This window comes from Salvelinus fontinalis, unplaced genomic scaffold (genome assembly GCF_029448725.1).
Source record: "Salvelinus fontinalis isolate EN_2023a unplaced genomic scaffold, ASM2944872v1 scaffold_0134, whole genome shotgun sequence".
Taxonomy (NCBI): Eukaryota; Metazoa; Chordata; class Actinopteri; order Salmoniformes; family Salmonidae; genus Salvelinus; species Salvelinus fontinalis.
The window spans coordinates 188,359-215,776 of record NW_026600343.1 but is presented as its reverse complement, the minus strand read 5'-3'; the positions used below and the strand labels follow the sequence as shown (position 1 = coordinate 215,776).

The following is a 27,418-nucleotide window of genomic DNA, read 5'->3' as shown; positions in this document are numbered from 1 at the left end:
GAGAGAACCCCCACATCACTAGCTTCTCTTTATACAACCTGCCATCTGCCCACCTGGGGACTGAGGGTTATGAGAGAACCCCCACATCACTAGCTTCTCTTTATACAACCTGCCATCTACCCACCTGGGGACTGAGGGTTATGAGAGAACCCCCACATCACTAGCTTCTCTTTATACAACCTGCCATCTACCCACCTGGGGACTGAGGGTTATGAGAACCCCCACATCACTAGCTTCTCTTTATTCAACCTGCCATCTACCCACCTGGGGACTGAGGGTTATGACAGAACCCCCACATCACTATCTTGCATGTTCTGCAGCCTTGTAAAGATATGGAGGGGATGACTGGGAGGCAGGTTGGCATTTATTGTCATGAATCTTGTTCTGGAGGCAGTTCAGCAAAGTGGTCACTAGCTGGCACAGGAACAAAGTAATAAAATCCGATATTAATCCTAACCTCAACTATAACCACAATGCTAATCCTGACTTGTCTAGTTAACTAGACATTACATTTACATTTTTGTAAGAAGAAGAAGCTGTTCTAGAACCTGGGATCCAGAAACTAATTTAGATAGAACTTTGATATTGTTATAGTCTTATAAACATAGTGAACAATTATAGGAAGACGTGTGTGTGTGTCCAGTGTGTGTGTGTGTCCAGTGTGTGTGTGTGTGTGTTAGTGTGTGTCCAGTGTGTGTGACCTGTGTGTGTGCCCAGTTTGTGTGTGTGTGTGTGTGTGTTTGTGTCAGGTTATTATTTACAGGGACGCTGAGTCACCATCACCCCAAAGCCTAAACCCTGGATAGAGGGGCTCAGTGAATGTGGAGGTGAATGTGATCAGGTGGGTCAGTGTGTCAGAGGAGGCTCTATAGAAGGACAGAGTGCCGGCTGGCCAGTCCAGATACACTCCTACTCTGTGGGAGCTGGAGAGGGGGACATCTGTGATAGTGGTATTATTATTGTGACAAGCAGAGTAACTGTTGTCAGAGGAGAACAGACTCCAGGACTTGTCATTGTATCCAAGCCAACAGTCCCTACCCCTTCCTCTCCTGCTGATTCCTTTATATGTCACTCCTATAACAGCCCCACTCCCAATCCACTCTGCCTCCCAGTAACAGCGCCCAGTCAGACCCTCTCTACACAGCACCTGTCCACAGTCCTTAAATCTCTCTGGGTGATCAGGATACGGCTGCTCCTCTCTCCTACATGTCACCTTTCTGTTCTTCTCAGACAGAGAGAGGAGTCTGTTTACTGTGTTTGGGTCCAGTGTGAGATCACAGACATCTGAAACAAGACACAATATTAGAAATCATCATCATTCACATTAGAGTGTTAACTCACTTTTCACTAATTCATTTAATGTAGATGTTTCTAGGTATCAAAAGGAGAAGTTAAGGTAACTTGAGACTTGTTGAATGATCATATGTTATACTGTATGGTAATATAAAACACACTTATTCACATTAATTACACACACACACACACACACACACCTGTATGCATCATGAACACAAACACACATTTCTTATGTAACACGAATGCGCCACACACACACACACACACACACACACACACACACACACACACACACACACACACACACACACACACATTGTCAAAGCAACTCTTTGTAAACTTTGGTGTCCCTGATTTCTGCTTCTGTAGAACTACAGCTGATATTTAATATGACCAAGTAAGTAATGATGGTGGTCTTTGACTTTGACTTAACTTGAATTAAGACTTATTCTTAGTCATATTCTTAACAGCAGTCAACACTCACATTTTCTAAGCCCAGGTTTCATTCTGTTCTCTCCACCATGTTCCACACTGTAGCAGTAAGCAGAAGAACAGACAGTCATTGAGTGATACTCTTGAACTAACACACAAATACACACACACACACACACACACACACACACACACACACACACACACACACACACACACACACACAGTAACATATAACTTTGTCCAAGTGGTGATCAGAATGTCTGTCTCAACTAGCCTGATAAGTCAAACATGTCTGATATGAACATGGACATAAACCCTCTACATACTTGAGTTTCTCCAGTCTGCAGTGTGGATCCTCCAGTCCAGCAGAGAGCAGTCTGACTCCTGAGTCTCCTGGGTGATTGTAGCTCAGGTCCAGCTCTCTCAGGTGTGAGGGGTTTGACCTCAGAGCTGAGACCAGAGAAGCACAGCCTTCCTCTGTGACTAGACAGCCTGACAGCCTGCAAAGAGTCAAATCATATTAAAATCACACTGCTATTCTTTGGTGGTGAAAATAGTGGCAGAATATTTTCAAATTGTTCAGTAAAAAACAGAAAAACATAATCTAAAACACAACCAAAACAACAAATGCAAAATGCAAATGAATTTAACAAGTTAGTAGAATCACAAGCTTGATGTAATCACTTTAGGAATATGGGACCAAATACTACATTTATGATTACTTTAATACAATATAAGCGAATTTGACTTCTTAAAATGGGAGAACTAGATACATAAAGTGCTTTCATTTCTAAACAGTAAAATATATATGTATGAATACTCTCAAATAAAAGGTGACATTCTGTACTGTCACCTAATATGAAACATTATATCTCAAATCCAAAATGCTGGAGCATAACACCAAATGTAAAACTGTAAGCTTCACTGTGCAAACACATATGGTGTGGACTATGTGTGTCTGGTAAACACATGTGGATCTGGTGAACAGTTATCACTTGTTGACCAACTACAGGAATACTGACCTCAGAGTCTCCAGTTTACAGTGGGGATTCCCCAGTCCAGCAGAGAGCAGCTTCACTCCTGAATCCTTCAGGTCATTGTTACTCAGATCCAGCTCTCTCAGGTGTGAGGGGTTTGACCTCAGAGCTGAGACCAGAGAAGCACAGCCTTCCTCTGTGACTCCACAGCCTGTCAGCCTGACAAAGAGATCATCATGACTTCACAAACACACTGTTAATTTAACACCAGTAGTGTAGAAGGACAATGGCAGATGCATTTGTGTCACGATCGTGTGGCGGATTAACGGACCAAAATGCAGCTTTTGGAAAATAAGCCATCTTCTTTTATTATAACACGAAGATGAACACGACACAAAAACACTTTAACAAAACAACAAAACAACAAAACGACCGTGAAGCTACAAACGTTGTGCACAAACATACAGGCTACAAACGTTCTACATAGACAATTACCCACAACCAATGAGAGCCTATGGCTACCCTAAATAAGGCTCCCAATCAGAGACAACCGAAATCAGCTGTCTCTAATTGGGAACTCATTCAGGTAACCATAGACTCTCCTAGAATACTAACCAACATAGACAACGCTAGACATATACACTCAACACAAAACCATCTACTACACCCCATAACCCCTTTACCAAATAAACACCCAAAACCAACAAAACATAAACATTACCCATGTCACACCCTGACCTAACTAAAATAATAAAGAAAACAAAGAATAATAAGGCCAGGGCGTGACATAACCCCCCCCCTTGAGGCGCGAACTCCGGGCGCACCATACACAGTCTAGGGGAGGGTCTGGGTGGGCTTCCCTCCACGGTGGCGGCTCCGGCTCTGGTCGCGGTCCCCACGTCACCACAGTACCTAAACACCTCCTAGGCTTCCTCCAAACGACCCCCCTCCACCTTAACCCCATTGCATTCAGGGGCAGTTCCGGACTAAGGGGCAGTACCAGGGTAAGAGGCAGTACCAGGGTCAGGGGCAGTACTAGGGTCAGGGACAGTACCAGGGTCAGGGGCAGTACCAGGGTCAGGGGCAGTACCAGGGTCAGGGGCAGTACCAGGGTCAGGGGCAGCACCAGGGTAAGGGGCAGCACCAGGGTAAGGGGCAGCACCAGACTGAGGAATGGCAGCTCCGGACTGAGGGACTGCAGCTCCGGACTGAGGGACTGCAGCTCCGGACTGAGGGATGGCCCATGGCTGGCTGACGGATCTGGCTGCTCATGGCTAGCTGACGGATCTGGCTGCTCATGGCTAGCTGACGAATCTGGCTGCTCATGGCTAGCTGACGGATCTGGCTGCTCATGGCTAGCTGACGGATCTGGCTGCTCATGGCTAGCTGACGGATCTGGCTGCTCATGGCTAGCTGACGGATCTGGCTGCTCATGGCTAGCTGACGGATCTGGCTGCTCATGGCTAGCTGACGGATCTGGCTGCTCATGGCTGGCTGACTGATCTGGCAGATCCTGGCTGGCTGACTGATCTGGCAGATCCTGTCTGGTTGGCGGCTCTGGCAGATCCTGTCTGGTTGGCGGCTCTGGCAGATCCTGTCTGGTTGGCGGCTCTGGCAGATCCTGTCTGACGGACGGCTCTGGCAGATCCTGTCTGGCGGACGGCTCAGTGGGCTCATGGCAGACGGGCGGCTCAGTGGGCTCATGGCAGACGGGCGGCTTTGCAGGCTCATGGCAGACGGGCGGCTTTGCAGGCTCATTGCAGACGGATGGCTCAGATGGCGCTGGGGAGACGGATGGCTCAGATGGCGCTGGGGAGACGGATGGCTCAGATGGCGCTGGGGAGACGAGCAGTTCAGTCATCGCTGTGCAGACGGCAGACTCCTGCCGGCTGAGGCGCACTGTAGGCCTGGTGCGTGGTGCCGGGACTGGTGGCACCGGGCTGGGGACACGCATCTCAGGGCTAGTGCGGGGAGCAGGAACAGGGCATACTGGACCCTGGGGACGCACATTAGGCCTAGTGCGTGGGGCCGGAACTGGTGGTACCGGACTGGGGACACGCATCTCAGGGCTAATGCGGGGAGCAGCAACAGGATGCACAGGACTCTGGAGACGCACAAAAGGCTTAGTGCGTGGTGCCGGAATTGGTGATACCGGGCTGGAGACACGCACCATAAGGCTAGTGCGTGGAGGAGGCACTGGTGGTACTGGGTTGGGGCGGGGAGGTGGCGCCGGAAATACCGGACCGTGCAGGCGTACTGGCTCTCTTGAGCATTGAGCCTGCCCAACCTTACCTGGTTGAATGCTCCCGGTCGCCCAACCAGTGCGGGGAGGTGGAATAACCCGCACCGGGCTATGTAGGCGAACCGGGGAAACCATGCGTAAGGCAGGTGCCATGTATGCCGGCCCGAGGAGACGCACTGGAGACCAGACGCGTTGAGCCGGCCTCATGACACCTGGCTCAATGCCCAATCTAGCCCTACCAGTGCGGGGAGGTGGAATAACCCGCACCGGACTATGCACACGTACAGGAGACACCGTGCGCTCTACTGCGTAACACGGTGTCTGCCCGTACTCCCGCTCTCCACGGTTAGCCTGGGAAGTGGGCGCAGGTCTCCTACCTGCCCTTGGCCCACAACCCCTTAGCCCCCCCCCAAGAAATTTTTGGGAGTTACTCACGGGCTTTTCGGGCTTCCGTGCAAGACGTGTCCCCTCATAATTCCGGTTTCGAGCTTGATTCTCCGGCTTCCATCCACGTCTCCTAGCTGCCTCCTTAAACCACCTCTCCTGGGCTGTGGCTGCCTCACCTTTCACACGAGAGCAGCGATATTCTCCAGTTTGCGCCCAAGGTCCATCTCTTTCCAATTCGTCCTCCCAACTCCAGAGATCCTGTGTAGGTAGGTCCTGTTGCCGCCTTCCATGCCGCTTGGTCCTATGGTGGGTAATTCTGTCACGATCGTGTGGCGGATTAACGGACCAAAATGCAGCTTTTGGAAAATAAGCCATCTTCTTTTATTATAACACGAAGATGAACACGACACAAAAACACTTTAACAAAACAACAAAACGACCGTGAAGCTACAAACGTTGTGCACAAACATACAGGCTACAAACGTTCTACATAGACAATTACCCACAACCAATGAGAGCCTATGGCTACCCTAAATAAGGCTCCCAATCAGAGACAACCGAAATCAGCTGTCTCTAATTGGGAACTCATTCAGGTAACCATAGACTCTCCTAGAATACTAACCAACATAGACAACGCTAGACATATACACTCAACACAAAACCATCTACTACACCCCATAACCCCTTTACCAAATAAACACCCAAAACCAACAAAACATAAACATTACCCATGTCACACCCTGACCTAACTAAAATAATAAAGAAAACAAAGAATAATAAGGCCAGGGCGTGACAATTTGGTTTATTCTCTCAAACAACATATAGATTCATCTTCCATCTCCTAGAATTGTATGGTCGTAATGTTATACTAATGTGAAAGTCAAAGCATTGATTCAATACGTTATTCAATATAATATTATATACATATTATATCACATATTTTTCTCTAAACTGAATATTTCATCCTGATGTGTCATTTTATTTACTCACAGAACAGCTCTGGAGGCTTTGACCACTGGCAGCAGCCTCAGAAGACCTTCCTCTGATCTGGAGTATTTCTTCAGGTCAAACACATCCAGCTCCTTTTCTGAAGTCAGCAACACAAAGACCAGAGCTGACCACTGTGCAGGTGACAGTTTAGCTTCTGAGAGACTTCCTGATCTCAGGTATCTTTGGATCTCCTCCACTAGAGAATGGTCATTCAGTTCATTCAGACAGTGGAACAGATTGATGCACCTCTCTGGAGAAGGATTCTCCCCAATCTTCTCCTTGATGTACTTCACAGTTTCTTCATGGCTCTGTGAGCTGCTTCTTGTCTTTGTCAGTAGACCTCGTAAGTGCTTCTGATTGGACTCCAGTGAGAGGCCCAGAAGGAAGCGGAGGAAAAGGTCCAGGTTTCCCATCTCACTTTGTAAGGCTTTATCCACAGCACTCTTGTAGAAAGTAACTTCAGACTTGTCTTTTGTTTGCAGTTTGTCAATTAGATTCTCATTGTTGTTGATGAATGAGAGGAACACGTATGCAGCAGCCAGAAACTCCTGAATGCTCAGATGAACAAAGCAGTACACCTTGTCCTGGTACAGCCCACATTCCTCTTTAAAGAGCTGTGTGCACAATCCTGAGTACACTGAGGCTTCAATGACATCAATACCAGCCTCTTTCAGGTCTTCTTCATAGAAAATCAGATTGCCCTTCACAAGCTGTTGAAAAGCCAGTTTTCCCAGTGACAGAATGCTCTCTTTATTCCAGTGTGGACCTGTCTCTTCTTTCCCAAGATACTTTTCATTCTTCTGTTTGGTGTGAAACACCACAAGGTGTGTGTACATCTCAGTCAGAGTCTTGGGCATCTCTTCTCTCTTATGTTTCAGCATGGGTTCAAGGACTGTTGCAGCAATCCAACAGAAGGCTGGAATGTGGCACATGATGTGGAGGCTCCTTGACGTCTTTATGTGTGAGATGATTCTGCTGGCCATGTCCTCATCACTGAATCTCTTCCTGAAGTACTCCTCCTTCTGTGGGTCATTGAACCCTCGTACCTCTGTCACCTGGTCAACACACCCTGAAGGGATCTTATCGGCTGCTGCAGGTCGGGTAGTTATCCAGAGGAGAGCAGAGGGAAGCAGATTTCCCTTGATGAGATTTGTCAGCAGAACATCCACTGAGGTTGACTCTGTGACGTCACAACAGATCTTGTTCTTCTGGAAGTCTAGGGGCAGTCGGCACTCATCCAGACCGTGAAAGATGAACAGAACTTTGAACTTGTCGTAGTTGGAGATTCTTGATTGTTTGGTTTCCATTGAGAAGTGATTAAGAAGTTCAATGAAAGTGTGTTTGTCCTCTTTCATCAAATTCAGCTCCCGGAAAGGGAATGAAAATACAAATTGCACATCCTGATTTGCTTTTCCTTCAGCCCAGTCCAGAATGAACTTCTGCACAGAGACTGTTTTTCCAATGCCAGCGACTCCCTTTGTCAGCACAGTTCTGATAAGTTTGTCTTGACCAGTTAAGGGTTTGAAGATGTCGTTACATTTGATTGCAGTCTCTGGTCTTGCTTGTTTCCTGGATGTTGTCTCAATCTGTCTCAGCTCATGTTCATTATTGACCTCTCCTGTTCCACCCTCTGTGATGTAGAGCTCTGTGTAGATCTTATTGAGAAGTGTTGGGTATCCTTGTTTAGCGATCCCCTCAAATACACTTTGAAACTTCTTCTTTAGATTAGATTTGAGTTCACGTTGGCAAATCACAGCAGGATCATCTGAATCTAGAAATAACACATAGGATATTAATATTACGTCTGTTTTTATGCCTACAGTATTGTAGGACTGTGATCAAGTTTTAAATTATAATTATTTATTCTCTTAACTGACTGTATAAATGTGCAAATGTTTTCATAATCATTACAGACTGGTGTGACTGATTATATTATTATTGGTATTATTGATGGTATTATTAATGTTGTCTATCTCTCTAAATGAATCACCACAACACATCCCTGCTGCTACTTGATGAGGTCACTAGGTGTTGTGTTAAGGCTGCTACAATATAATTGAGTTACACAGCTACTTTAGCTGTACTTTAGCTACAGCTTTTAAATGTTATAAACCAGCATTCAACATGAGGCAGACAGATCTTACATTTCTCCAGTGTGTCAGCAAGCTCCTTCTGGTTCATTTTCCTCAGGATGTGCAGTGTGATCTTCAGAGCCCCCTCTCTGGCACTGCTCTCCTGCTTCTCATCTTCAGCATCCACCACTTCCTTATCCTGCTTCTGACTCTCAAAGCCTTCTGGGAGTTCTGGACTAAGAATCCTCTTGAACATCTTCAGCTCGTTCTTCACAAATGTCATAATTTTCTCTTCAAGCAACTGGAATAAATTAAGTAAATAAGTTACGCAAGAGACTAAATGCTTTCTCATTAACACATTAAATGAATGATTGACAGATCAACTTTACTTGAGGTAAACAAAAACAAATGTACATAACAGGACCACATACACTGAATATGGAGGCCAGGTCTGTTTGATGACTCTGGGAAGACTGACCACTGAGAATCTCTGACTCTGATCTCTCCTGTTGGTTTCTGTGGACAAAACATGAGATTACATCTCCTCATCCAGGGAGTACACACACACACACACACACACACACACACACACACACACACACACACACACACACACACACACACACACACACACACACACACACACACACACACACACACACACACACACACACACACACACACACACACACAGGGAATGTTGTGTTTGTTTAATATGGTTTTAGCACTATGAAAATGGACAAAAGTATTAGCCTATGGATTATGAAAACAACAAAATAAATGGGAAAATGGGAGAGGAGAAATGACTAGAGACAGTGTTGTTTAACTCACTGACCATGACCCATGAGTTCTTCTTACCTTTGTTCAGTAGAAAAGTCTCCCTCTCTAAAGGATAAAGGATGTTCTATAGACCGGTCACTCTTCATGGACACACAGCTGGGTACAGGGGAGGCTGGTCTCTCCTGCTTGATTGGACTTCAACACAACAGAGACAAACATTACATCTCTCATCTACTCTGAGCTCAGATGGGGAAACATAAGAAGAGTTTCATTCCTAAAAGCTATATATCCATTTTCAGAAATGTTGGTAAATATGCTTTTATTGTTTAAAGAAATTATTATAGAGATTGGTGTGTTTTCTCACTATTTAATCATGGCATGGGATTGTTCAATGACAGACATTTATTTGTTTAAAATCTATCACTTTATGGTTTCATTTCAGAGGGACAAATAATAATATTTCTTTACAAAATGCTATATATCTGCCTCACTCTCAACTGTGAACGACTGTTTCGATCTTATGTAGTTTTTTAAATGTCAGCTACATAGGTCTACCTCACATCTTTTATTTAGCTTAACAATATGACATCTCTGATGTAAATGAACATGGCTCATTCTATACTGTCAGCTAATTCCAAGGTACATCACAGAAAGAAAGACAATGTCATTTTTGTCAGAACAGAATGGCCACATAGATCATCTTTAGCACTGATAAGTAGAAGAGGCCATGGAGAAAGGAGCTTGGAATCTGTGCCAAAATGGAACACATAAAGGAGACTGAAAATGGAACACATAAAGGAGACTGAAAATGGAACACATAAAGGAGACTGAAAATGGAACACATAAAGGAGACTGAAAATGGAACACATAAAGGAGACTGAAAATGGAACACATAAAGGAGACTGAAAATGGAACACATAAATGAGACTGAAAATGGAACACATAAAGGAGACTGAAAATGGAACACATAAAGGAGACTGAAAATGGAACACATAAATGAGACTGATTGGATCAATAATCAAGAGGTTGCCAAAGAAGTGGAGGACTGAGATGAGACAATATGTGGGTCTAATTAAGCCCTTACACTCTTGGGAATTGGCCTAAATGGACACCGCTGAATTGAAATGTTTCCTACTGTCACGCCCTGGCCTTAGTTATCTTTGTTTTCTTTATTCTTTTAGTTAGGTCAGGGTGTGACATGGGGGATGTTTGTGTGTTTTTGTCTAGTCAAGGGTGTTTGTAGTGTCTAGGGGGTTTTGGTAGAGTTGATGGGGTTGTGTTCAGTGTAGGTGTTTAGGTATGTCTATGGTTGCCTGAGTGGTTCTCAATCAGAGACAGCTGTCTATCGTTGTCTCTGATTGGGAGCCATATTTAAGGCAGCCATAGGCATTAGCCAGGTTGTGGGTATTTGTCTATGTCTAAACGTTAGTAGCTTGTGTCTGCACTTTCGTTTTGTAGCTTCACGGTCGTTTGTTGTTTTTGTTAGTTTGTAAAAGTGTTTTGTTTCGTGTTCATCTTCGTCAATAAAAGATGTATTCGTATCACGCTGCGCCTTGGTCCTCTCTTCCACAGAAAGACGATCGTGACAGAATTACCCACCATACCAGGACCAAGCAGCGTGTTAAGCAGCAGCAGGAACAACATACACAGGATTCATGGACTTGGGATGAAATACTGGACGGTAAGGGACCTTGGGCACAACCGGGAGAATATCGCCTCACCCGTGAAGAGCTGGAGGTAGCTAAAGCCGAGAGGAGGCGATATGAGGAGGCAGCACGGAAGCGAGGCTGGAAGCCTGAGAGTCAAACCCAAAAATTTCTTGGGGGGGAGGCTACAAGGGGGTGTGGCGAAGTCAGGTAGGAGACCTGCGCCAACTCCCCGTGCTTACCGTGGGAAGCGAGAGTACGGGCAGACACCGTGTTATGCGGTAGAGCGCACGGTGTCTCCTGTACGTGTGCATAGCCCGGTGCGGTACATTCCAGCTCCTCGTATCGGCCGGGCTAGATTGGGCATTGAGCCAGGTGCCATGAAGCCGGCTCAACGTGTCTGGTCTCCAGTGCGTCTCTTCGGGCCGGCATACATGGCACCAGCCTTACGCATGGTGATCCCGGTTCGCCAACACAGCCCAGTGCGGGTTATTCCACCTCCCCGCACTGGTCGGGCTACGGGGACCATTCAACCAGGTAAGGTTGGGCAGGCTCAGTGCTCAAGGGAGCCAGTACGCCTGCACGGTCCGGTATATCCGGCGCCACCTCCCCGCCCCAGCCCAGTACCACCAGTGCCAACACCACGCACCAGGCTTCCAGTGCGTCTCCAGAGCCCTGTTCCTCCTCCACGCACTCGCCCTATGGTGCGTGTCTCCAGCCCGGTACCACCAGTTCCGGCACCACGCACCAAGGCCCCTGTGCGTCTCCAAAGTCCTGTGCGTCCTGTTGCTGCTCCCCGCACTAGCCTTGAGGTGCGTGTCCTTAGCCCGGTACCTCCAGTTCCAGTACCATGCACCAGGCCTACTGTGCGCCTCAGCCGGCCAGAGTCTGCCGTCTGCCAAGCGCTATCTGAGCTGCCTGCCTGCCCAGAGCCGTCTGCGCTGTCCGTCTGCCCAGCGTCGCCTGCATTGCCTGTCTGCCCAACGCCGTCTGAGCTGTCCGTCTGCCCAACGCCGCCTGCGCTGCCCGTCTGCCCAGCACCGTCTGAGCTGCCCGTCTGTCCTGAGCCTTCAAAGACGCCCGTCTGTCCTGAGCCTTCAAAGCCGCCCGTCTGTCCTGAGCCTTCAGAGCCGTCCGTCAGTCAGGAGCCGCTAGAGCCGTCCGCCAGTCAGGATCTGCCAGAGCCGCCCGCCAGTCAGGAGCAGCCAGAGCCGCCCGCGAGTCAGGAGCAGCCAGAGCCGCCCGCCAGTCAGGAGCAGCCAGAGCCGCCCGCCAGTCAGGAGCAGCCAGAGCCGCCCGCCAGTCAGGAGCAGCCAGAGCCGCCCGCCAGTCAGGAGCAGCCAGAGCCGCCCGCGAGTCAGGAGCAGCCAGAGCCGCCCGCCAGTCAGGAGCAGCCAGAGCCGCCCGCCAGTCAGGAGCAGCCAGAGCCGCCCGCCAGTCAGGATCTGCCAGAGCCGCCTGCCAGTCAGGATCTGCCAGAGCCGCCCGCCAGTCAGGATCTGCCAGAGGCGCCCGCCAGCCAGGATCTGCCAGAGCCGCCCGCCAGCCAGGATCTGCCAGAGCCGCCCGCCAGCCAGGATCTGCCCCTCAGTCCGGAGCTGCCCCTCAGTCCGGAGCTGCCCCTCAGTCCGGAGCTGCCCCTCAGTCCGGAGCTGCCCCTCAGTCCAGTGGCGCCCTCTAGGATGGTATTCAGGCCAGGAGTCGCTGAAATGGTCGCCGCTCCAGAGGCGCCACCAAAGCGGGTATTGACTATGGTGGAGTGGGGTACACGTCCCACACCCGAGCCGCCGCCATAAGAAGGCCCACCCGGACCCTCCCCTTCTGTGTCAGGTTTGCGGCCGGAGTCCGCACCTTTGGTGGGTGGGGGGGGGGGGGGGTACTGTCACGCCCTGGCCTTAGTTATCTTTGTTTTCTTTATTATTTTAGTTAGGTCAGGGTGTGACATGGGGGATGTTTGTGTGTTTTTGTCTAGTCAAGGGTGTTTGTATTGTCTAGGGGGTTTTGGTAGAGTTTATGGGGTTGTGTTCAGTGTAGGTGTTTAGGTATGTCTATGGTTGTCTGAGTGGTTGTCAATCAGACAGCTGTCTATCGTTGTCTCTGATTGGGAGCCATATTTAAGGCAGCCATAGGCATTAGTCAGGTTGTGGGTAATTGTCTATGTCTATGTCTAAACGTTAGTAGTGTGTGTCTGCACTTTCGTTTTGTAGCTTCACGGTTGTTTGTTGTTTTTGCTAGTTTGTAAAAGTGTTTTGTTTCGTGTTCATCTTCGTCAATAAAAGATGTATTCGTATCACGCTGCGCCTTGGTCCTCTCTTCCACAGAAAGACGATCGTGACACCTACAGAATAAATATTTAAAGCATATGCATAACCATGGTAGCAATTAAAAGGGAACAGTTTGAAGAGTTTCATTCCAAAAAGCTATATATCCATTTTCAGAAATGTTCATAAATTAGCTCTTATTGTTTAAAGGATTTGGTGTGTTTTTTCACTATCAAATCATGGCTTGGTGTTGTTCAATGACAGTACTACTGCAGTTGCTACATAATTCCAATAGATGGCAGCATAAGACCACAAATGACATTTCAGAAGATTAGTTTAGTTTCTCCCTGGATACACCACCACTCCCCCTCACAGAAAAACGCCTGTGTTCTTCTCTCTGTCCCTTTCCACACTGCTAACGCAAGAGGAAGGACTGAAAAAGCATTTAACAGATTACTGTGAAGGAATATAATGATTATTCATGTTTTTAATCAGCTGTTTTTATGCTCATGTTTTGTAATTATACTTCATTAATATAACGATTATCAATAAGCCAGAACATTAATTCAGTCGTCTCTGGTCGAGGAAAAAATATTTTCCAGGTACATTCACTGTCAAATTCATCAACCAGCATCGACCCGCTCTGCCTTCTCTCTCTAGTAGTCAACTCAGCCCCGCTAAAAAGCTGGTGTCGTCACTCTGCCTTCTCTCTCTAGTAGTCAACTCAGCCTCGCTAAAAGGCTGGTGTCGTTACTCTGCCTTCTCCGGGGGCATGTTGAGGTAAATTTACTAACCGGGAGGGTTGAATTACGTAATTTATTGGTGGGCTGGAAGACGCACTCTTGTCTTTTCTATTCCGAGGTTGTTTACTCGCAATATCAGATATTAAGATGTTTTTTATAATGAATGTATACTGAGGTTGAGACAGGCAGGCAGACAGACAGACAGACAGACAGACAGACAGACAGACAGGCAGGCAGGCAGGCAGGCAGGCAGGCAGGCAGGCAGGCAGACAGACAGACAGACAGACAGACAGACAGACAGACAGACAGACAGACAGACAGACAGACAGACCATGAGGGAATACTGTGTTTGTTTAATATTGTTTTAGGACTATGAAATTGGAAAAAAGGATTAGCCTATGGATTATGAAACAACAAAAAGAAATGGGAAAATGGGAGAGGAGAAATGACTAGAGACAGTGTTGTTTAACTCACTGACCATGACCCATGAGTTCTTCTTACCTTTGTTCAGTAGATAAGTCTCCCTCTCTAAACAGTATAGGTAAACCCATAGACCTGTCACTCTTCATGGACACACAGCTGGGTACAGGGGAGGCTGGTCTCTCCTGCTTGATTGGACTTCAACACAACAGAGACAAACATTACATCTCTCATCTACTCTGAGCTCAGACGGGGAAACATAAGAAGAGTTTCATTCCAAAAAGCTATATATCCATTTTCAGAAACGTTCATAAATTAGCTTTTATTGTTTATATACATTTTTTAAGAGATTGGTGTGTTTTTCCACTATCTCATCATGGCATGGGGTTGTTCAATGACAGACATGTATTTGTTTAAAATCTATCACTTGATGGTTTCATTTCAGAGAGACAAATAAACATGTTTTTATTTGTGTATATATCTGCCTCACTCTCAGAGAAATCAGTAGTACTGCTAGGTTTTATACAGTAATAATATATATCTGCCTCACTCTCAGAGAAATCAGTAGTACTGCTAGGTTTTATACAGTAATAATATATATCTGCCTCACTCTCAGAGAAATCAGTAGTACTGCTAGGTTTTACACAGTAATAATATATATCTGCCTCACTCTCAGAGAAATCAGTAGTACTGCTAGGTTTTATACAGTAATAATATATATCTGCCTCACTCTCAGAGAAATCAGTAGTACTGCTAGGTTTTACACAGTAATAATATATATTTCTGCCTCACTCTCAGAGAAATCAGTAGTACTGCTAGGTTTTATACAGTAATAATATATATCTGCCTCACTCTCAGAGAAATCAGTAGTACTGCTAGGTTTTATACAGTAATAATATATATCTGCCTCACTCTCAGAGAAATCAGTAGTACTGCTAGGTTTTATACAGTAATAATATATATCTGCCTCACTCTCAGAGAAATCAGTAGTACTGCTAGGTTTTACACAGTAATAATATATATCTGCCTCACTCTCAGAGAAATCAGTAGTACTGCTAGGTTTTACACAGTAATAATATATATCTGCCTCACTCTCAGAGAAATCAGTAGTACTGCTAGGTTTTACACAGTAATAATATATATCTGCCTCAAACTCAGAGAAATCAGTAGTACTGCTAGGTTTTATACAGTAATAATATATATCTGCCTCACTCTCAGAGAAATCAGTAGTACTGCTAGGTTTTACACAGTAATAATATCTTCTTGCCACTATAGGGGGTGCTGTTTCGCATTAGCATAATTTGCTCTACAGATTAAACTGCCTAGTGCTCAATTCTTGATCGTACAATATGCATATTATTGTTATTATTGGATAGAAAACACTCTCTAGTTTCTATAGCCGTTTGAATTAAGTCTCTGAGTGGAACAGAACTCATTCTACAGCACTTTTCCTAATATGGAGTGAGATTTCATAAATCTTGGCCTCTGGTCCCAGGTCAGTTTTAAAGTCCCTGTGATTTCTATCAGGATTCAAGCACTGCCTACGTCTTCCACTAGATGTCAGTAAGTGGTGACAATTTGAATGGAGTCGATTGCGCAATCAGGGCCTCTATAAAACTCAAAAGCCCAGATGCCTCCCTCTTTTGGATCCTGCTCCCAGACGCACAATGAACGTCGGACTGGCCTCTTTCCAAGCTTTGGTTTAACCAGTAAATTATCACCGTTCATGTTTTTACTCGTTATAGGTTTTAAAAACATCATAAGGTAGTTAATTTAAACCGTTTTATAGCAATTTTTATCCGTTTAGTGCGATTTTGAGGCATTGCTTTGTGATGCACTCTGAAGCGCCGGGCACGTTTCGGTGTCCCGGTCGAACGTTAGTGGGCATTTCGACGGACAAGAGGACATCTTTCGGCCAAAAGAAGATTAGACCCAAGAAAGGATACATTGCCCAAGAATCTGATGGAAGAACAGCTCAAAGTAAGAACTATTTATGATGATAAATCGCTGTTATGTTGAAAAATGTTAAACGTATATTCCGCCATTTTTATTGGTATAGCTTCGCTTGGCGAACCCTGTATTGCACAGTAAGGATAATTTTAGAAATGTAATTCAGCGATTGCATTAAGAACTAATTTGTCTTTCGATAGCTGTCCAACTTATATTTTTTTAGTCAAGTTTATGAATAGTTATTCATGAGACAAGATCACTGTCAAATATGGCGTCCGACATTTTCAGGCTAGTTTTGCTAGTATTGTCATTGTATAACCACGTTTTTTTGTGGCTAAATATGCACATTTTCGAACAAACTCTATATGTATGTTGTAAAATGATGTTACAGGAGTGTCATCGGAAGAATTCTGAGAAGGTTAGTGAAAAAATTAATATATTTTGGCGATGATTACGTTATGGCTCTCTTTGCCTTGAATTCATGCTGGGGTAAAGTTTGCACATGTGGTATGCTAATATAACGATTTATTGTGTTTTCGCTGTAAAACACTTAGAACATCTGAAATATTGTCTGAATTCACAAGATCTGTGTCTTTCCATTGCTGTGAGCTGTGTATTTTTAAGAAATGTTTTATGATTAGTAATTAGGTAATACACGTTGCTCTCTGTATTTATTCTAGTCGAGTTGTGATGGTGGGTGCAATTGTAAACTATGATTTATACCTGAAATATGCACATTTTTCTAACAAAACCTATCCTATACAATAAATATGTTATCAGACTGTCATCTGATGAGGTTTTTTCTTGGTTAGTGACTATCAATATCTTTATTTGGCCGAATTGGTGATAGCACCTGATGGAGTAAGAAACTGATGGAGTTAGAAAATTGGTGTCTTTTGCTAACGTGGTTAGCTAATAGATTTACATATTTTGTCTTCCCTGTAAAACATTTTAAAAATCTGAAATGGTGGCTTTATTCACAAGATCTGTATCTTTCATTTGGTGTCTTGGACTTGTGATTTAATGATATTTAGATGCTACAATTTACTTGTGACGCTATGCTAGCTATGCTACTCAGTGGGGGGGGGGGGGGGGGGTTTCCCGGATCCGGGATGAGTACCAATGAAAGGATATATATCTGCCTCACGCTCAGTGAAATCAGTAGTACTGCTAGGTTTTACACAGTAATAATATATCTGCCTCACTCTCAGAGAAATCAGAAGCACTGCTAGGTTTTACACAGTAATAATATATATCTGCCTCACTCTCAGTGAAATCAGTAGTACTGCTAGGTTTTATACAGTAATAATATATATCTGCCTCACTCTCAGAGAAATCAGTAGTACTGCTAGGTTTTACACAGTAATAATATATATCTGCCTCACTCTCAGTGAAATCAGTAGTACTGCTAGGTTTTATACAGTAATAATATATATCTGCCTCACTCTCAGTGAAATCAGTAGTACTGCTAGGTTTTACACAGTAATAATATATATCTGCCTCACTCTCAGAGAAATCAGTAGTACTGCTAGGTTTTACACAGTAATAATATATATCTGCCTCACTCTCAGAGAAATCAGAAGTACTGCTAGGTTTTATACAGTCAAATGATAAAAGTAGAGACTCTAGAAAATGGTATATCATACACTACAGTTGAGGAAAACTGGTGGAATTGATCTGACCACTGGAGGGCTGCTGGGTTCACATCCTCAAAACATTCACCTTTTGTTGATCAGAACTCTAGAGGTTCTTCTTCACTGAACCCAAAAATATATATCACTTTTAGTGGTTCCATATATTAAGGAAGTGATAGAAGCCTTTTTTGTTCTATAAGGAACCTTCTTTTCTAAGAGTGTATAATAAACATGTTTTTCTTTTGATTATTTAATTATCTACATCATGTTATTTCAAGTTCTCCCTTTGGAGCGCAACATCACATTGTTAAATAATAATTCTAAATTGGGCGTGGCTATAAATTGGTCAATTGAAGGCATCTAGGGTGTAATATGTGTTAGATGTAAATTAACATTGTTGCAACGTTGTAGGCAACATTATTGGGAAGGGACTTGATGCTACTATGCCAAAGCTATTTAGAGTTGTTAAACGGGTGTGAAGAGTGTGTTGATATAACGGTTATATTGTCAAAATTCTTATTGTAACAACGATCACAAATGGTTAAAACAATATGCATTCCATTATATTAGGCAATAATTAAGAGCAGACAAAGTGGTCGTGTCGTGTGAAAATTCTATCAAATGTCTAACATTGTAACGAGTACAGTCAGGGTGCCGTGGAACCCCTGCAGTACCTCCACAGACCCCGGATTGAGAACCCCTGCAGTACCTCCACAGACCCCGGATTGAGAACCCCTGCAGTACCTCCACAGACCCCGGATTGAGAACCCCTGCAGTACCTCCACAGACCCCGGATTGAGAACCCCTGCAGTACCTCTACAGACCCCGGATTGAGAACCCCTGCAGTACCTCCACAGACCCCGGATTGAGAACCCCTGCAGTACCTCCACAGACCCCGGATTGAGAACCCCTGATTTAGCAGATTCTCTTATCCAGAGTGAATTACAGTAACTGCAGTCATCATATGATATCTAGGTGAGACAACCACATATCACAGTCAAATATACAGGATACCAACATTCCATTCCTGATAAACAATGGATATATAGCATTTTGATAAAAACACATTTTCATACACATCTAAAATCTATTAATTAAAAATCTGAGAACAGTAGTATTGAAGGTACCCAAGAGCAACCATTTCTGATTAAAAAACAAATGTGAAAAATTGTGTAAATAGCATTTAGGAAATAAACTCTTAATAGTTATTTAAAAAAATGTGATCTCACCTCATAGCTTTGGTGTCTTGTTCCCCAGAGAGACTCATTTTAGAGACAGGGCCCCCCTCCTCTCTCTCCCCAGAGAGACTCCTTTTAGAGGCAGGTCCCTCCTCTCTCTCCCCAGAGAGACTCATTTTAGAGACAGGGCCCTCCTCTCTCTCCCCAGAGAGACTCATTTTAGAGACAGGGCCCTCCTCTCTCTCCCCAGAGAGACTCATTTTAGAGGCAGGTCCCTCCTCTCTCTCCCCAGAGAGACTCATTTTAGAGGCAGGTCCCTCCTCTCTCTCCACAGAGAGACTCATTTTAGAGTCAGGGCCCCCCTCCTCTCTCTTCCCAGAGAGACGCCTTTTAGAGGCAGGACACCCCTCCTCTCTCTCCCCAGAGAGACTCCTTTTAGAGGCAGGTCCCCCCTCCTCTCTCTCCCCAGAGAGACTCCTTTTAGAGGCAGGTCCCTCCTCTCTCTCCCCAGAGAGACTCATTTTAGAGGCAGGTCCCTCCTCTCTCTCCCCAGAGAGACTCATTTTAGAGGCAGGGCCCCCCTCCTCTCTCTCCCCAGAGAGACTCATTTTAGAGGCAGGGCTCCCCTCCTCTCTCTCCCCAGAGAGACTCATTTTAGAGGCAGGGCCCCCCTCCTCTCTCTCCCCAGAGAGACTCATTTTAGAAGCAGGTCCCTCCTCTCTCTTCCCAGAGAGACTCATTTTTTCAGAACTGACCCCTAAACAGAGATCCAACATGTTGGTTGTGGTTAACACAGTCATTTTTGAATGTATATTGTTATCATTTATTAATTATCTCTTATGAAACATTTACTAACAGACATATTGAAACAGTCAGGTGATTTAATGCATCACATGAACATGTAGTTGTGACATTTCATCTCCATGGTAACTGTCAATCATAATAATAAGTCACTGTTTGTTAATTAAGGTAGATATAGACAGTACAGCAACAATAATAATAATAATAATAATAATAAGTCACTGTTTGTTAAGGTAGATATAGACAGTACAGCAACAATAATAATAATAATAATAATAATAAGTCACTGTTTGTTAAGGTAGTTCTAGACAGTACAGCAACAACAATAATAATAATAATAATAATAATAATAATAATAATAATAACAATAATAAGTCACTGTTTGTTAAGGTAGTTATAGACAGTACAGCAACAACAATAATAATAATAATAAGTCACTGTTTGTTAAGGTAGTTATAGACAGTACAGCAACAACAATAATAATAATAATAAGTCACTGTTTGTTAAGGTAGTTATAGACAGTACAGCAACAATAATAATAATAATAAGTCACTGTTTGTTAAGGTAGTTATAGACAGTACAACAACAATAATAATAATAATAATAATAATAATAATAATAATAAGTCACTGTTTGTTAAGGTAGTTATAGACAGTACAGCAACAACAATAACAATAATAATAATAATAATAATAAGTCACTGTTTGTTAAGGTAGTTCTAGACAGTACAGCAACAATAATAATAATAATAATAATAATAATAAGTCACTGTTTGTTAAGGTAGTTATAGACAGTACAGCAACAACAACAATAATAATAATAATAAGTCACTGTTTGTTAAGGTAGTTATAGACAGTACAACAACAATAATAATAATAATAATAATAATAATAATAATAATAATAATAATAATAAGTCACTGTTTGTTAAGGTAGTTATAGACAGTACAGCAACAATAATAATAATAATAATAACAATAATAATAACAATAATAATAATAATAATAATTAGTCACTGTTTGTTAAGGTAGTTATAGACAGTACAGCAACAATAATAATAATAATAATAACAATAATACTACAAATAAGTCACTGTTTGTTAAGGTAGTTATAGACAGTACAGCAACAATAATAATAATAATAATAATAATAGTAATAATAAGTCACTGTTTGTTAAGGTAGTTAAAGACAATACAGCAACAATAATAATAATAATAATAATAATAATAAGTCACTGTTTGTTAAGGTAGTTATAGACAGTACAGCAACAATAATAATAATAATAATAATAAGTCACTGTTTGTTAAGGTAGTTCTAGACAGTACAGCAACAACAATAATAATAATAATAATAATATGTAACTGTTTGTTAAGGTAGTTATAAAAAGGCCATGTCTCACAATTATTTGTGAATTAAAAGTATGATATTTATTGTCTTTCAATCTGTTATTTTCTAAACGTATCTGAGAATGTAGGCAGAAGGGCTAAAACGGACATGATTGATCTGAGGGGGAAATCTTTGATCCATTCAGAAAGTTTATTTGCAACAAGTAAGAGATTTTATATTATGTAAAGTAGGCTAGGTTATAATGTATAGTAGTGGGTTGTTAGTGATATGTAGATGTTATATTATGTAAAGTAGACTAGGTTATAATGTATAGTATTGGGTTTTTAGTGATATGTAGATGTTATATTATGTAAAGTAGACTAGGTTATAATGTATAGTATTGGGTTTTTAGTGATATGTAGATGTTATATTATGTAAAGTAGGCTAGGTTATAATGTATAGTAGTGGGTTGTTAGTGATATGTAGATGTTATATTATGTAAAGTAGACTAGGTTATAATGTATAGTATTGGGTTTTTAGTGATATGTAGATGTTATATTATGTAAAGTAGGCTAGGTTATAATGTATAGTAGTGGGTTGTTAGTGATATGTAGATGTTATATTATGTAAAGTAGACTAGGTTATAATGTATAGTAGTGGGTTGTTAGTGATATGTAGATGTTATATTATGTAAAGTAGATTAGGTTATAATGTATAGTAGTGGGTTGTTAGTGATATGTAGATGTTATATTATGTAAAGTAGACTAGGTTATAATGTATAATAGTGGGTTGTTAGTGATATGCAGATGTTATATTATGTAAAGTAGACTAGGTTATAATGTATAGTAGCAGTTTGTTAGTGTTATGTAGATGTTATATTATGTAAAGTAGACTAGGTTATAATGTATAGTAGTGGGTTGTTAGTGATATGTAGATGTTATATTATGTAAAGTAGACTAGGTTATAATGTATAGTAGTGGGTTGTTAGTGATATGTAGATGTTATATTATGTAAAGTAGACTAGGTTATAATGTATAGTAGTGGTTTGTTAGTGATATGTATATGTTATATTATGTAAAGTAGACTAGGTTATAATGTATAGTAGTGGGTTGTTAGTGATATGTAGATGTTATATTATGTAAAGTAGACTAGGTTATAATGTATAGTAGTGGTTTGTTAGTGATATGTATATGTTATATTATGTAAAGTAGACTAGGTTATAATGTATAGTAGTGGGTTGTTAGTGATATGTAGATGTTATATTATGTAAAGTAGGCTAGGTTATAATGTATAATAGTGGGCTGTTAGTGATATGTAGATGTAATATTATGTAAAGTAGACTAGGTTATAATGTATAATAGTGGTTTGTTAGTGATATGTAGATGTTATATTATGTAAAGTAGACTAGGTTATAATGTATAATAGTGGTTTGTTAGTGATATGTAGATGTTATATTATTTAAAGTAGACTAGGTTATAATGTATAGTAGTGGGTTGTTAGTGATATGTAGATGGTATATTATGTAAAGTAGACTAGGTTATAATGTATAGTAGTGGGTTGTTAGTGATATGTAGATGTTATATTATGTAAAGTAGACTAGGTTATAATGTATAGTAGTGGGTCGTTAGTGATATGTAGATGTTAAATTATGTAAAGTAGACTAGGTTATAATGTATAGTAATGGGTTGTTAGTGATATGTTATATTATGTAAAGTAGACTAGATTATAATGTATAGTAGTGGTTTGTTAGTGATATGCAGATCAAGGTCTATACCTCGGCTATAGCCTACATATCATAGATGACCAGTCTAAACCTGTTCAGATCAGTTCACATAATGTTATAGGCCTACCAGTAGCAGGACAGAGAATGTACTGTATATAACCTACATATCATAGATGACCAGTCTAAACCTGTTCAGATCAGTTCACATACTGTTATAGTCCTACCAGTAGCAGGACAGAGAATGTACTGTATATAACTTACATATCATAGATGACCAGTCTAAACCTGTTCAGGTCAGTTCACATAATGTTATAGGCCTACCAGTAGCAGGACAGAGAATGTACTGTATATAACTTACATATCATAGACAACCAGTCTTAACCTGTTCAGATCAGTTCACATAATGTTATAGACCTACCAGTAGCAGGACAGAGAATGTACTGTATATAACCTACATATCATAGATGACCAGACTAAACCTGTTCAGGTCAGTTCACATAATGTTATAGGCCTACCAGTAGCAGGACAGAGAATGTACTGTATATAACTTACATATCATAGACAACCAGTCTTAACCTGTTCAGATCAGTTCACATAATGTTATAGTCCTACCAGTAGCAGGACAGAGAATCTACACTATATATACAAAAGTATGTGGACACCCCTTCAAATTAGTGGATTCGGCTATTTCAGCCACACCCGTTGCTGACAGGTGTTTAAAATCGAGCAGACCGCCATGCAATCTCCATAGACAAACATTAGCAGTAGAATGACCCGTACTGAAGAGCTCAGTGACTTTCAACGTGGCACCGTCATAGGATGCCACCTTTCCAACAAGTCAGTTCGTCAAATTTCTGCCCTGCTAGAGCTGCCCCGGTCAACTGTAAGTGCTGTTATTGGAAACATCTAGGAGCAACACCGTCTCAACTGCGAAGTGGTAGGCCACACAAGCTCACAGAACGGGCACGCCGAGTGCGGAAGCGCATGAAAATCGGAGCAGTGGAAACGTGTTCTTTGGAGTTATGAATGACGCTTCACCATCTGGCAGTCCGGGGGACGAATCTGGGTTTGGCGGATGCCAGGAGAACGCTACCTGCCCCAATGCATAGTGCCAACTGTAAAGTTTGGTGGAGAAGGATTAATGGTCTGGGGCTATTTTTCATAATTCCAGCTAGGCCCCTTAGTTGAAGTGAAGGGAAATCTTAACGCTACTGTAACGGGCTTCCTCCTTCTCCTCATCCGAAGAGGAGTAGCAGGGATTTGACCAAAATGCAGCGGGTTGTGAATACATATTGATTTAATAGACAAAACGGAAAAACACGACAAACACTTGAATAATTACAAAACAAATAAACGAATGTAGACAGACCTGGACACGAACTTACATACAACGTGAAGAACGCATGAACCAGGAAAACAGACTACATAAAACGAACGAACTAACAAAAACCGGAACAGTCCCGTGTGGCGTAACATACAGACACTGACACAGGAGACAACCACCCACGACAAACAATGTGAAACAACCTCCCTATGTATGTCTCTCAATCAGAGGAAAACGAAAACACCTGCCTCTGATTGAGAGCCATACAAGGTCAATTAAACCTGACACTTAACATAGAACAAACACAGACTGCCCACCCAGCTCACGTCCTGACCCACTAAACACAACAATACAAAAGGAAAACAAGGTCAGGAACGTGACAGCTACAGCATAAAATGACATTCTAGATGATTCTTCCAACTTTGTGGCAACCGTTTGGGGAAGGCCCTTTCCTGTTTCAGCATGACAATGTCCCAGTGCACAAAGCGAAGTCCATACAGAAATGGCTTGTCGAGATCGGTGTGGAAGAACTTGACTGGCCTGCACAGAGCCCTGACCTCAACCCCATCGAACACCTTTGGGATGAATTGGAATGCCGACTGCGAGCCAGGCCCAATCTCCCAACACCAGTGCCCGACCTCCCTAGTGCTCTTGTGGCTGAATGGAAGCAAGTTCCCGCAGCAATGTTCCAACATCTAGTTGAAAGCCTTCTCAGAAGAGTGGAGGCTGTTATAGCAGCAAAGAGGGGGACCAACTCCATATTAATACCTATGATTTTGTAATGAGATGTTCGACTAGCAGGTGTCCACATACTTTTGGTCATGTAGTGTACATAGCCTAATCTAAATCAAATCAAATTTTATTGGTCACAATGTCTGAGCGGTATAGACTAAGATACAGTAGAATAGAATAGAATACAGTTTATACACATTAGATGAGTAATGCATAGACTAAGATACAGTAGAATAGTATAGAATACAGTATATACATATGAGATGAGTAATACCAGATATTTATAGCCGAGGCCAGATACTTTTCACAACATTTCCAACAGACCATCAGGTTGGTCGGCATGATTAGTGATCATACTGTAGCTCAAACCTACTGTGACTGTTGAATGTCTGACGACGACCTAACTTTATAATAGTTTGTAGCCTACCTACCAGAATCTGCCCGTCTTTCCTTCAAATCAACACATTTATCTGTCTTCTAATGCAGTGGTGTAAAGTACTTCAGTAAAAACACTTTAAAGTACTGTTTTTGGGGGTATCTGTCCTTTACTATACTATTTATATTTTTAACAACTTTCATAAAGAAAATTATGTACTTTTTACTCCGTATATTTTCCCTGACTCCCAAAAGTACTCGTTACGTTTTGAATGCTTAGCAGGACAGATAAATGGTCCAATTCACACACTTATCAAGAGAACATCCCTGGTCATCCCTACTGCCTCTGATCTGGCGGACTCACTAAACAGAGAACATTCCTGGTCATCCCTACTGCCTCTGATCTGGAGGACTCACTAAACAGAGAACATTCCTGGTCATCCCTACTGCCTCTGATCTGGAGGACTCACTAAACAGAGAACATCCCTGGTCATCCCTACTGCCTCTGATCTGGCAGACTCACTAAACACAAATGCTTTGTTTTTAAATTATGTCTGAGTGTTGGAGTGTGACCCTGGCTATCCGTAAATTAAAATAACAAGAAAATTGTGCTGTATGGTTTGCTTAATAAATTGATTTTTAAATTATTACTACTTTACTTTTACTTTTGATACTTAACTATATTTGAAACCAAAGACTTTTAGACTTTTACTGAAGTAGTATTTTACTGTGTGACTTTCCCTTTTACTTGAGTCATGTTCTATGAAGGAATCTTTCCTTTTACTCCAGTTTGAGAACTGAGTTCTGTTTCCACCACTGTTCTAACGCTCCATATGAGACACAGTTTCAACAGACATTCTGGAACTGCGTCGACTACAAAGTTACTTTACATTTCATATCAGGAAATAAAGTAATGGTCTCTGGGGGAATTCGTTTTGCATTGCCCGGCTCCCCGGGTGAGCAGAGTTTACGCATTTAATACCATTCCATTGGTCCTTAAAATAAATGTCCACTCCCCTGTAGCACCGGGCCATGCAAAACGAACTTCCCACTGTCGCAGCGCACAGAGACACAGAGTTCTAAACCCAGACGCGTTTCTTCAAGACATCTCTCTTACATTATTTTTGATAAACATATAATTTACTCGAAACCAAGTTTAGCTGTGTTTTTTTCCTCCAAAATGTGAGTTACTGTAGGCCTTTAATAATTATAAACAGGCCTACAAACCAAAAGGTTTTAATTTGAGAATGTTAATTTGTATGCTTCAAATATTAAACTGTTTTAAAATATTTGATGATTAGTTGAATCAGGTGTGTAAGTGCTGGTAAGAACAAAAGGATTGAGAAACCCTGAGACAAACATAAAACCATATAATTGAAAAGCTCCTCCACCATCTTTACCAGCCGTTTTACTGATAACATGTAGGCCTACTGATTAGTTTACACTTTGAAAACTGCTGTCTGTCAGCAACTCAGCTCCAGTAGCAGTTCTACTAACTAGTAATATCTCATTCCAGGTATTCATTCTCTTATTCTGTCCTTTAGAATAGATTATTGTTCAGAAATACTTACTTTATTTTTCAGTTCTCTCCATATAGTGTTTTCTGCTCTGTCGTCTCAAAATGGATCCTGAACAAAAGAACAACTTTACTTTCTGTTTCAGATCAGCCGTCTCCCCACCCTGATAATAAAGTGTTTATTGGTATCTTCCACTAGATGGCAGTAAACACCTGCTGTAACTAGACTTTACAACTATGTGTTCGGTTTCATACAAGCAGTGTCCCAGAGGAGGAGTGTTGATCTAGGATCAGGCCCCCTCTCCATGTAATCTGATGCATTATGATCTAGGATCAGGTCCCCCTTCTCCAAGTAATCTGATTCATTATGATCTAGGATCAGGCCCCCTCTCCATGTAATCTGATTCATTATAATTTAGGATCAGGTCCTCCTGTCCATGTAATCTGATTCATTATGATCTAAAAGGCTAAACAGATCCTAGATCAGCTCTCCTACTCTTTATGAATACTGTCACAGGTGACTCCTCAAGATGAGGCTCATAATTTATAAAAGTTATATTCTTTAAAAAAAAATTGAGATCAGTTTCCCTCCTCTCCATGTAATCTGATTC

The 27,418-nt window shown here is 42.3% G+C and overlaps 1 protein-coding gene across 2 annotated transcripts; it reads right to left on the bottom strand.

Annotated features, from left to right (window-relative positions):
• Nucleotides 1-686: 686 nt before the first annotated feature.
• LOC129843421 (NLR family CARD domain-containing protein 3-like) lies at nt 687-26,947 on the bottom strand. Of its 2 annotated transcripts, none has more exons than XM_055912135.1 (10): nt 19,063-19,178; nt 14,331-14,447; nt 9,258-9,374; nt 8,831-8,915; nt 8,472-8,700; nt 6,328-8,092; nt 2,754-2,927; nt 2,058-2,231; nt 1,781-1,827; nt 687-1,284 (listed from the first exon to the last, which is right to left on the bottom strand). In XM_055912135.1, exons 1-10 carry the CDS (start codon nt 19,098-19,100, stop codon nt 758-760), a joined length of 3,273 nt encoding a protein of 1,090 aa, XP_055768110.1. In that variant the 5' UTR covers nt 19,101-19,178; the 3' UTR covers nt 687-757. The 2 variants fall into 2 exon arrangements, with proteins under 2 accessions (XP_055768110.1, XP_055768111.1); XM_055912136.1 differs by lacking the exon at nt 19,063-19,178 and adding an exon at nt 26,863-26,947 and having other exon boundaries at nt 688-1,284; nt 6,328-8,098.
• Nucleotides 26,948-27,418: the final 471 nt, after the last annotated feature.

What these genes read in the sequence shown, in the direction of transcription:
- LOC129843421 (XM_055912135.1), bottom strand. Translation starts at nt 19,100, where the DNA reads ATGAGTCTCTCTGGGGAACAAGACACCAAAGCTATGAG. An exon ending in GACTTATCTACTGAACAAAG is followed by an intron (nt 9,375 to 14,330) that starts GTAAGAAGAACT and finishes GTTGTGTTGAAG; the next exon opens with TCCAATCAAGCAGGAGAGAC. An exon ending in TGCTGACACACTGGAGAAAT is followed by an intron (nt 8,093 to 8,471) that starts GTAAGATCTGTC and finishes TTCTAGATTCAG; the next exon opens with ATGATCCTGCTGTGATTTGC.